The sequence below is a fragment of the Ananas comosus genome, linkage group 6 (genome assembly GCF_001540865.1).
Source record: "Ananas comosus cultivar F153 linkage group 6, ASM154086v1, whole genome shotgun sequence".
Taxonomy (NCBI): domain Eukaryota; kingdom Viridiplantae; phylum Streptophyta; class Magnoliopsida; order Poales; family Bromeliaceae; genus Ananas; species Ananas comosus.
In genome coordinates this window covers 7,168,040-7,180,114 of record NC_033626.1, presented here as the reverse complement: position 1 = coordinate 7,180,114, position 12,075 = coordinate 7,168,040, and the positions used below count along the sequence as shown (strand labels likewise).

Genomic DNA, 12,075 nt, shown 5'->3' with positions numbered 1-12,075 from the left:
TTTTCTCATTCTCTCAAAGGCGAATTTCAAATCACTCCAATGTTCAGCTTGTGATTGGGATTTTACAACTATATAATCGATATATACTTCCAACTTTTTGCCGATTAAATCATAGAAAATAAAATTCATTGCTCTCTGATAAGTAGCTCTGGCATTTTTTAAGCCGAACGGCATAACAACCCATTCAAAGGTTCCAATTGAACCGGGGCATCTAAAAGCCGTTTTAGCCACGTCTCCCTCAGCAATGTAAATTTGGTTATAACCAGCATGTCCATCCATAAAGGACAGGATTTCATTACCTGCAGCCGAATCTACTAACATATCGGCTATTGGCATTGGATATTCATCTTTAGGTGTAGCTAAATTCAAGTTCCTAAAATCAATACAAACTCTAAGTTTGCCATTCTTTTTACGCACTGGAACTATATTAGATACCCAATCAACAACATAACGGGCCGCTCTAATAAATCCGGCCTTTAAAAGATTTTCAATTTTATTTTTAATTTGAAGTACAATACTCGGCTCAAATCTACAAGCCGGTTGTCTAAAAGGTTTGAACCCTTTTTTGATGGGCAGCCGATGTTCTACGATCTCTCGGCTTGGACCTGGCATTTCTTTATAGCTCCAGGCGAAGCAATCCTTGTACTCCTTCAACAGCTTCTTCAATTCTTCCTGTTGCTGAGCCGACAACTTGGAACTTATAAACGTCGGCCTGTTGTCTTCATGGGACCCCAGATTTACCTCTATCAACAAATCCTGTATCTCCAGCTTTTTCTCGTCAACTTTAATAGGCGATTCTTCTAGCTTCATTTTCGTTGTTTGCCTATTCATCTTATATGATTCATCAGTCTTCATGACCGATTTCATTTGGCCTTCTTCTTCTGCTTCATGAGCCAAATCCTTTATGGCTTCCTCGGCCTTATTGGCCGAATTGTCAGGTGGTAACACATCGGCTATAGCAGCCGAATCATCCTCATAGCCGATCTTGTTGATCGGCTCGTCCTGTAGAGGCTTATGCCTAGCCTCTATTCTCGACTTTTGGGACTCCATTTTAACCATTTAGGTGGCTCTTCATCAGTCACCATAGCATTGATATCTTTGGAGAGAATTAATTGAATCCCCTCCTCCATCACTCTCACAAACGAAATCTGATCTGGATCAGCATCGGCCCAATTGGTGTGGCCGATGTCCTCCATGTTGACATCTATCATTTGAGGCCGTCCTTCGGCCCTGACTTCTTCTACCTTGTCTCCTATCCACTGGAACAATTTTTCGTGGAGCGTAGAGGGTACACACTCATTTGAGTGTATCCAATCTCTTCCCAATAGCAAATTGTAGTGGCTATCTGCATCCACTACGAAAAACGCAGTTTTTAGAGTTTTTGAACCTACCGTGAGTTCGGTAGTGAGCACTCCTCGAGCTTGTTGACCGTTTTCTGTAAAATCGGTCATGATTGAATCGATGGGCTTCAATTCGTCTTCATCTTTGCCCAACTTCTTGAAAAAGGAAGTAGGCATCACATTGACCATAGCGTCGCCGTCTACCATAACTCGGCCTACCGGCCGGCCTTCTATTAAAGCTTTTATAAAGAGAAGCCTGATGAACCTCTTCTGCATAGCCGATGGTTTCCTAAAAACCACCGCATCGGCCTGTCGAACATCTTCTAACTATAATTGGGCTACTGTAAGCCCATTTTCTTCTTCTTCTCTGAATTCTTCGTACTCAACAAACTCTGCCTTGAAGGATTGAGGCAGAGCGTACACCATATTCACCTCGGCCGGTGATTCGTCAGCCGATTTTCCTTTGACTCTCTGTTTCTTCTTTTCTGACTCCTTGGCCGTTTCGGCTGAGGAATCGATCTCCATACGGACCTCCCTCTCTTTAGGAGACCACCTTTCTCTCTTGATCATCGTCTCGAGGGAAGCTATTTTATCTTCCAACTCCCTCCTGGTCATTTTCTCTTCTAACTCGACCTCGGTTGGCCGTTTTATTCTTGACTTCAACTGTAAGGCAGGCGATGAGCCGCCTGCCTCATGGTCATTTCTCATCGGACGAAAAGGGTGTGGCTGCTCATCCGGGCGTCTCCATACATTGAGCCTATCCCTTTCGCCTCTTCATAATGTTGATGTGCCTCGGCCTGCAACCTCTGCTGCCGACGCTTTTGGGTTTTTGTTAACATCGGCCCCTGCCATCTAGCCGATGGTTTAACTTCGACTTCATGCCATTCATCCACTGGCATGTTTGCCGGTACTTTTACTGTTCTTAAATGATTTTTTAGAATTTCTCTTCTTTCCCATGGTCTCGGCCAAGGCTGAATGCCGAGTTCGTTGACTAACCTCCGACCGAGGAATTCTATGTCTCCTTCGGTTATTCCTTCAAATTCCAGTTCTGGTCTCGGCCTGACTTGCTGTTGCCAGTGTGGCCGATATACAGGGAACCTTTGCTTGGAGCCGAATGGTCTATCCTGGTAGTCCCATCAGCCATGACGTTCTCCACGCCTGTTGTTGGTAATCATGCAGAATCTTCTGCATGAGCATATCTTTCTTGCGTTGAACCGAATCTACTTCCGGTTCAGCATCATTAGAGGCTGCATCCGAGCCTTCTTCTTCTTGGTCTTCGCCATAAGGAATGTCATCCCAATCCTCAGAGAACGCCATCAGCTCATTCCATTCGTTCCCCCTTTTCTTGGCATTCACGATGGTTTTCCAGTCTTTCTTCGTCATTTCGGCCTTGCACCTGATGCATAGCCGAAGGTGTTTCTTGGCATGAGCCACGATGTCAGCGGTCTCCTTGTCCAAAACTTCTTTTCCTTTAATATTCACCATATTGACCTGAAATGGAAATGAACTTTTGTTAATTATTTTATTTTCGTTTTCCTGGTCGGCCAATATGAGCCGACCCTCTTCTATTTCTTCTTGGATCTACCTTTTCGCAGTCGCCTTTCCTTTCCCTTTCATGTTCACGGCGTTTACCTGTGATGGAAAAGGATTCTTATCAATTTTTATGTCTTTATTTTTTTGGCCGGCAAAGATAAGCCGACCTTCATTTATTTTCTTTTGAATCTGCCTTTTGAAGGCAGTGCAATCACTAGTCTTATGGCTCCATGAATGGTGTTACTTACAATATCTTCTGCGTTTTAATTCTTCTATAGGAGGTATGGTTTGGCCTTCCTGTAGTTTAATTCGCCCATCCTTTAACAACCGATCGAAAATAAGATCGGTCTTTGCTATGTCAAATGAATAACTAAATGCTGATATTTGTGCTTTTGCTTCTCTTGACTTTGCAGGTTTTAGCAAAGCACATTTGTACGGTTGACTGTTTCTTATCATCTCGGCAGCACATATTTCGGCCTCATCAGCCGAATCTTCTGCCTCTTCAGATGAATTTAGCTCTTCATGAGCCGAGGACTCTTCAAAGAAAGAAATATTTTTCTCTTTTCCTTTGTTCCAATCCTTGTTTCGGCTCCACCTTTAGGCCGATCTTCATTATTCCCTTTTCGAAATTGCTCGTATTGAGCAACTCGAACTCCCAAATCAAAAAGATTTGAAAATAACTTATCCTCAAAATGATCTTTAATCTTAAAATGCATGCCGTTAAATGTCATTTTGGCAAATTCTGATTCCGGCATCCTTACAAAACATCGGCTTCGAGCCGTCTTGAATCGGTTTAAATATTCATCAACCGATTCTCCTGTTTTTTGTCTAAATTGAGCCAAGTCTGCGACCGACAACTCCGGCTCGGTTCTATAAAATTGCTCATGAAATTTACCCTCTAATTCGTCCCAGTCTCGGACGGAATTAGCAGGTAGACTTGTATACCAAGTGAAGGCAGTCTTGGTCAGTGAGGTATTGAATAACCTCAATTTTAAAAAAGGATCTGCCGCTGCTTCGCGGCATTAGGCCGTAAATCGAGCGACATGTTCGACCGTATTTTCGGTCTCATCGCCAAAAAATTTGTCAAATTTCGGCATCTTCCAATTTGCCGGATATGGGTGTTCTACATCTATATTTGCAGGATATGGTGATCTAAATACAGGCTGCATTGCCGGCCTTGTGCCTACTCCAAAAGTGTTTCGGATGGCCTCCTCTATTTGTGCATATATCTCATTGTTAACTCCTTGGAAAGGAACTTGCGCTGGTACCGGGTTCGGTGGTTGTTGTGCACCGAGATTTTGTGCTAAGGGATTAATCCCTTGCCCATTCATAACTTGCCCCCTAGCCCCTACATTTTGGGGCTGGTAGGCTGCAACTGGAGGAGGTGGAGGTAACCCCCAAGCCACTTCCGGCTGTTGACCGGCATTACCAACAGCCGGCCTATAAGCCGCTTGATACTGTGCCCCCTGGTATTGGGGCTGCCCAACTACCGGCGTTACTAGATTCTGTAACACTGGCGTTACCACAGGCGCTTGTAGGCCTGCTATCGGCTGTTCATTCCGAGCTAACAATTGCCCTATTCGGGCTATGTTCTCGTTAGAGGCCGTGATTGCGGCCAAAACAGCATCCAGCCGTGCAGTACTCGCATGACTATTTTGGTCCAAAGTTTGTAGGACCCGAGTCATTTGACCAAGCGCTTGGGTCAAACTAGGCTCCTGTTGGCCAGATTGACCACTAGTCTCACCCTCAACAGGTAAAACCGCCTGGCGCTCTACATTATTCTCCGAATTGCTGGGTTGTTCGCTCCCAGAATTTCTGGGAATAGCCCTGTTACGGAGATTCATGGCGTTATCATCAGCCATATTTTATATAAAATGCAGATTTACCTCAAAAAATGAGTCCCACCGGGCGTGCCAAAAAATTGTTGCGCTGCCGAATGTCTCAACCCTTGACTCGGTCAATAATTCTCCTCGGGAAGAACGTCGGGGTGCGAGACGGCTGCGGATTATGACCCTCGAAGTATGCGCCCACAAAGGATCAAGCGATTAGGCCGATGAGGGATCAAATCAGTAGGGTTCGAAAACCTCCACAGTAAATTCGCTTCGGCAGGATAAGCCGAATGGAGAGGGGAAGCCCAGAATTCGACTAAGAAATGAGCCGAATGGCTAAACAACTTGTGATCCGATCGGCAGGAAGAGCCGAAGATGACTTTCTATTGAATAGCAAATGGAAAAAGTACACGAGCAGGGGAGTGATGCCCGTAGGGCAGACAGACTCCGAGTATGGGAACATGGGAGTGATGCCCGTAGGGCAGACAGACTCCGAGTATGCTAAATTACAGGAACTACTCCTAAGGAAAGCGGTAAATGCGAGAATAAAAAGATGCAGGAAAATAAAAGTGGTCTTTTGTGCGCATGGGCGAAGACCCTTTTTCATGGTATCGTATGTCTATTTATAGAACCGCCTTTGCGTCAGTTATTGCTCTTGCACGATCAGCCACTATCTCCTGATTCGTAGGACCACCTTCGGCCGATCGGAACTGCTCGTAACTGCTTGCGGTTGCTATAACTCCTCGGTCCAGTGCGGCTCGTATGCGTCCGGTGTACTTTAGATCTATCGTTTTAGCCGCCTTACGGATATGGACCCGGCGTGCCAGCTGTTCGCGCCTAACTGGCTCAACAGTACCCTGTAACAAATTGCAAATCAGAAGCAAACAGGACAAGAAAAAAAAAAAAGAAGGTGCTAATTTTAGGTGACTAAAAACAAAGAAACAACATTTTGAAAATGCTATCTCAACTACTCTCACTTTCACAAAGAAATAGGTTGCATGTTATGGATAATTTTTCTACTTGTTGCAAAACTAAAGTTAGGTAGCCAACAAAAGCCAACCATTTTGTTTTTATTTTTGTTTTGTTTTTGTTTTTTTTTTTTTTTAAGAGAGAGAGAGTGGCCACTCAAGCAGGAACAATTTAGCTTCTATTTGGATGTTAGAATAATTAACTTCTTTAACATGAAAATTTTTGGTATAATTTTGCTTTCTGATGGATCTTCTTGCATCCATGATTTAGTCGGATAGAATACTTTACCTGTAAAAAAATTTATCTTATTAAATAAAAAGTGACTAGAGAGTCAAATATGATATTCATTCTAAACATTTGATCACACTTCTCATCTTCTAAATACTGCATGCTTGCTAAGTAAATAAAGAAGATATATATACCAAGTAAAATGTTTATACATCCGAGCAGAGTCTTACTAATTTTATCATCTCAAATCTTATTTGAGGCAAAAATCTACATAGGCACTTAATTTTTTAGAGTTATATAGCATCATAAAACGCCAATAACTTCAATTTCGTGCAAAAAAAAACACACACACACACACACCGTCTTTTCTCTCGTTGCAATTTGACTGGCAGAATCAGATTCGTTGCAGAAAATTTCACTATCGAAATCAATTGATGGGTTGTAATACCAAATCAAATTTTTTCGCCGAGTTTCAAAGTTTTGTGCCACATTGAACTGAACCACCATTTGTAGCAAGTTTCTCTCTTTTGGTTGAATCAAACTACAAATTGAATGAAGATCCTCTGCAACAACTGGTTATATGTTGTGATATATATATATAGAGTAGGGCTACTATACTCTTATGAGTAGTGGGCCCTTAGTATTCATAAGTTGTTTTCGATGATGGAGCTTCCGAATTGACGATCCACTCTGTTAAATATGATCTAGAGTATTTGAAACTTCTAGAAAATAAATTTCGTAATTTTTCGAAATCATAATAAAGTCCATCAAGTGGACATAAAATGAACGGTCAAAATCGAATCACGTCCTAAAAATGGATGATCGGATCCTTCAATTTAAGATCGGAGTTATTGATCTTTATCTAGGTAGTGAATAGAATTTTCTATCAAAAATTCAACCTATTCCGATTCTTTTCTACCGTTAAACTAGCAAGTATCCCATACCGGCTATTAAAAATTATCAATTTTGTGAGCTTTTGATCGTATGGTAAATGATGTCGAAAAATTATGAAATTTGATTTCTAGAAGTTTCAAATACTCTAGATCATATTTAACGGTGTGGATCGTCGATTCGAAAAACTCCAACATCGAAAACAACTTATGAGTAGTAAGGGTTCTATACTCATAAGAGTATAGTAGCCCTACTCTATATATATATATATAGAGAGAGAGAGAGAGAGAGAGTAGGGCTACTATACTATTATAAGTATTGGGCCCTTCGTACTCATAAGTTGTTTTCGATGATTGAGCTTCCGAATCGACGATCCACTCCGTTAAATATGATCTAGAGTATTTGAAACTTTTAGAAAATAAATTTTGTAACTTTTCGAAATCATAATAAATTCCATCAAGCGGGCATAAAATAAACAGTCAAAATCGAACGACGTCCTAAAATGGATGATTGGATCCTTCAATTTAAGATCAGAGTTATTGATCTTTATCTAGGTAGTGAATAGAATTTTCTATCAAAAATTCAACCTATTCGGATTCTTTTGCACTGTTAAACTAGCAAGTATCCCATACCAGCCGTTAAAAATTATCAATTTTGTGAGCTTTTGATCGTAAGGTAAATGATGTCGAAAAATTATGAAATTTGATTTCTAGAAATTTTAAATGTGCTAGATAATGTTTAACGGTGTGGATCGTCGATTTGGAAGCTCTGTCATCGAAAACAACTTATGAGTACGAGGGCGATCGTACTTATAAGAGTATAGTAGCCGGACTCTATATGTCACGCCCCGAGACCGCTACCCATTTGGTCTGGTTCGGACGCGTCGAACAGACGCCGAACGGACAGTACCTCCCCTGTTCGCCCAAGGCTCAAGGACGGGATCATGTACAAGAATTCACCCAGAAACAATTCAATACATACATGATCCATACAACAACAACAAGAGAAGCACCACCAGTGCTTAATAACAAGAGCAAGCAACACAAGTATACATACAAGTGCGAAAAGAGAGAATTCTATCTATTACATCATGATTTGTCCATTTATACAATTTACATGTTTGTTTCATCCAAAATATAGGTACAAGTTTATTCGCATCTCTCCAAAATGCACCTCACAACCTATGCATCATCTACTCTCGTATAAGTAGGTACCTCTAATGCAACTGGAGGGACACTAATGCTAGGGCGCTATGCCCTTACCACGATCTTCGCCCGGAGCGCTCGCACTCGGCCCTGCAACAAAGTGGGGTGAGAACTATTGTCCATAGTTCCCAGTGGGTTCGGTCGCCGACTCCGCCAATCTCCCCACTAGGTCCAAGTGGCCACAAGCAGATAGATAGATAGATAGATATGCGAAAGCAGTAACAACATAGTAAGAAAGCTATGCTACGGTGCCCGAATCATATACAATGTATGCATGCTCAACGTGATAGGTAATCAACTAACATGCCACTATGTCCAAGAAGTAATGTTATTTACTTGTCCACTTGTGCATCATTTTTCTTAACTTATCTAATCCTTGGTAAACCCTGAGGTTCGCCCATGACTCACATGCATCTCATGGTAAGAAAACTCAGATCGTTCACAAACCCGAGACTGTCTGCGGGACCCCATAAGGCTATCCCTGGGACCCCATAAGGCTATCCCTCATGTGACAAAACTCCGGAGCTCACACTTGTGAGGAGCGACCAACACAAGTTCTGAACAGACAGCGAGGATGATCCAATCATCTCAACTCGAGGATACCCTATCCACTAGGGCTAACAGTCACTCGGGAATCCACCTATCCCAATGTCCATATGCAAGTGTTTAACTACACTAAGTTCTTGTTCAATGACTCATCACTAGGGAATCTGCCTATCCCTAAGTTCACATGTCAAGTGCCACTTTGTACTAAGTTTTATGCCACTCGTTCTGTTGTCATTGTTATTTACATGCCACTCATTATGTCTTTATCAACCATCGAGTCCATCTCTTATCTCAGCACTATAAGATTCAATGTCTCGACCCAATCCTTATCTATCCACTATATCAAGCATTCAACTCACACTACGATATCATCTAGGAAAGCATAAGGAAATGAAAATGCACATTTATCCTACAATGCGTATATACAAGAGATGCAAGATTTAAAATATACTAAGACATAAAGAGGAGCCCGGTTGCTTCGGGATGACACCACCCACCTTCTGGCGTTGTCACAACTCTAGGAATGAAGTTCGCCGATTTTACGATGTCGTCTCGGCCTCCTAGGCGGAAACGAAGCTCGGAAGGTCCCTTTTGCCCGTAACTTTGCACCCGCTCGACGAATCGTCGAACCGTCTTCGCCTACGCGTTTAAACACCTAGCAATTAGATTTACACTTGATCAATTTAGATCAATACCCAACAAATCACAACACCCCCATTTTGGAACCCCAACTTGCAATCATGCAAGAATCCGTCTCTAAATCCTCAAACTCATGCATTAAACACTTATTAAGCATGCTAGAGTTCCAACTAAAATGATTCTAGAGTATAAAATCCAAACCCTAGAAGTCTACTATGGTTGAGCTTCAAGCTTACCTCCAAAAGCTAGCTCCAAGGGTGTAGAGGAAGAAGAAGATAACGAAGATCCTTCTCCTTGCTTGCTTCTCCACCAAAGCCCCTCTCTTCTTCACCTTCTAAAGAGAGAGGAAGAGAGTTTAAAGAGAAAGAGGGAGAGGTTTAAGGTTTAGGGTTGAGGAAATGAGAAGAGGGAGAGAGCTCACTCTCATATAACCTCCACTTATGCTACAAATGCATAAAAGCCCCTCAACTTTCCCCATATGACACAACCCAACTTGGGCAAATTCGGGCTATGGGGACCGGTCTCTCTAAGAGGGACTGATCCCCGAGAGTGGTCAATTTACAGAAAAGGGTCTTTTCCCCTTTTCCACGCTTACGGGAACCGGTCTCTCTAACGAGGGACCGGTCCCCGAGAGCACACTCTCGCAGGACAGCCCCATTCCTATTTTGCATACCTACGGGGACCGGTCTCTCCCGCCAGGGACCGGTCCCCGAGAGCAAGTTTTATGCGCAGAGTCCTCTGCCACATTTTCCAAGCTACGGCGACCGGTCTCTCCCACCAGGGACCAGTCCCTGAGAGCAAAATTCCTGCACTTTGCAGAATTTTCACAACTCGCTCTCGGAGGCCATCTCCAATGCACTTTTGGCCCTTTTGATGCCTTCGGACTTTCCGAAGCACACCAAATCGACAATCAGTCGATTCTAACTGAAGTTCAACTCTCGTATTTCGAGAATTCACTTCCTTACACTATATATATATATATATATATATATATATATATATATATATATATATATATATAACTGAGCTCTTATGCTTTTAAAAGTATCAAGTTATTGGTGCTTGTAGATTTTTAGCCGTTGGATTAAGGAATGTGCGGTTAGGATGATATGGACCCCCTAGGGTTGAGTGGGTGGTTGGTTAAATAGTATAATCTAACTGTTAAAAATGATCAGAGGAGTAGATCTAACGGTAAAAAATTTACAAGCACCAAATGCTTGGTGCTTTTACAAGCACCATAGCCGAACTCTATATATATATATATATATATATATATATATATATATATAGAAACGGGCCCACTATTGCGCGACACTAAAGTCGCCTTTTACTAATGTTATGATCAACTAAACTCTTTTAATTTTTTAAAATTAATACCAATTCATGAAACTCTTATTAACAATTTATCTAGCCCACTCTTCTGACAAACAAATCCAAATCCCAAAAAAAGGCAACGTGCGTACAAATTCTGAGAAGTGGGAATAGAAATTGAAAATATTTGCAGCTTAATAAGAGGAGAAAAATTAGATGGATAAAAACTTGTTTGGATGCAACTCCATTGACGAGCTACTTGGCTATTTACAGAAAGCGTACACCTCGATCGATGAGACTACTAATAAGTCAGTCAGTCAGTCAGTCAGTCAGTCAGTCAGTCTATTGCTTGATGATGATGACGATGATATGTAGAGCCGACATCAGAGCTTACTGATCTCAGATCATTTCTTCTTGCTTTCCTGCGAGTCGGCAGACGTCGACGTCTTCTCCGAATATTTGAAGCCTCGTCGGTCGGACGGAGTCACAACTTGCCGCCTCAGCTTGTCTGCTGCGGCTGCATAAATTTCAGCTGCAATTAAGCGAGCTGGCCGTGAAATAATATAACCGAATGTTACAACCGAATTGATTAAGCTTGCTGCTTGCTAGTCGCAAGTATGCATGTAAATAAATAAATAAATAAATACCTTTCGCAGTATGCTTCGGGCGATCGCTCCTCGTAACGCGGCCCTTCGTCGTATCCCTCGCAGATTAATTCGCCTTCCTCGTCTCTGTAACACACCATCCCCTGCTCTCGATCCTCAAAAATCTAATACGGAGGATGATAAAACTTCTTACGTGACCTTAATTAAAACGAAGTAATTTGCAAAACTTAACCAAAAAAGTTGCACGTAGCAAGCGGAAAAATATATCGTTACCTTGCTCACCATGCTGAATTTTTTTAGAGGAACCGAAGCACGTAAAACCTGTACATGTCTCGTGCGAATCGCAGTAGATCTCGTGATGATCTTATAATTCTGACCTTTTGGGATCATCAGAATCATGGGGAAACTACATGTATAAATTGCCATAACCAGTTGATAACTGAGGAGGAGGAAGAGGAGGAGGAGGGTTAGAGGGTATATGGGAAGGTCTTATTTGATTGATTTTTAGGTGTTGCTAAACCTATATAATCAATCATGTTGCGTGTTTTGACTTTTGAGACAAGGGGGAGGAATTGCTAAGGGTAAGGGAGAGGCGAAGAGAAAAAAGTACTTAATTCGTGTTATTTCCTTCCTCTTTTCCCTAGTCTAGCTAGCTAGTAGTGTATATATATATATAGGCTGGAATACTATTGATAGCAAAAAATTCTTTGTGTTATCAAATTTTTAACCCTTGGATAAAAAATTGTAGGGTTAGAATGATATTAGTCCCTTAGGGTTGAGTGATAACCCTAGGACTGAGTAGTCCCTATTGGGTTATAATATTTAATTTAATGGATAGAAATGATAAAAACAATTGATCTAAAGGCTAAAAACTTAATAGCAAAAAAGGTTTTTTTACTATCAATAGTATTCTAGCCCAACAATATATATATATATATATATATATATATATATATATATATATATATATAATACTATT

The 12,075-nt window shown here is 41.5% G+C and overlaps 1 protein-coding gene across 1 annotated transcript; it reads right to left on the bottom strand.

Annotated features, from left to right (window-relative positions):
• LOC109711893 lies at positions 10,709-11,738 on the bottom strand. Its single transcript, XM_020235245.1, has 3 exons — positions 11,370-11,738; positions 11,139-11,260; positions 10,709-11,008 (listed from the first exon to the last, which is right to left on the bottom strand). Exons 1-3 carry the CDS (start codon positions 11,520-11,522, stop codon positions 10,891-10,893), a joined length of 393 nt encoding a protein of 130 aa, XP_020090834.1. The 5' UTR covers positions 11,523-11,738; the 3' UTR covers positions 10,709-10,890.

Excerpts from the sequence above, each read along its gene's own strand:
- LOC109711893 (XM_020235245.1), bottom strand. The coding sequence starts at position 11,522 with ATGGCAATTTATACATGTAGTTTCCCCATGATTCTGATGATCCCAAAA. Across the intron at positions 11,261-11,369 it reads AATTCAGCATGGTGAGCAAG|ATTTTTGAGGATCGAGAGCA; the intron begins GTAACGATATAT and ends CCTCCGTATTAG. Across the intron at positions 11,009-11,138 it reads CCCGAAGCATACTGCGAAAG|CCGCAGCAGACAAGCTGAGG; the intron begins GTATTTATTTAT and ends AAATTTATGCAG.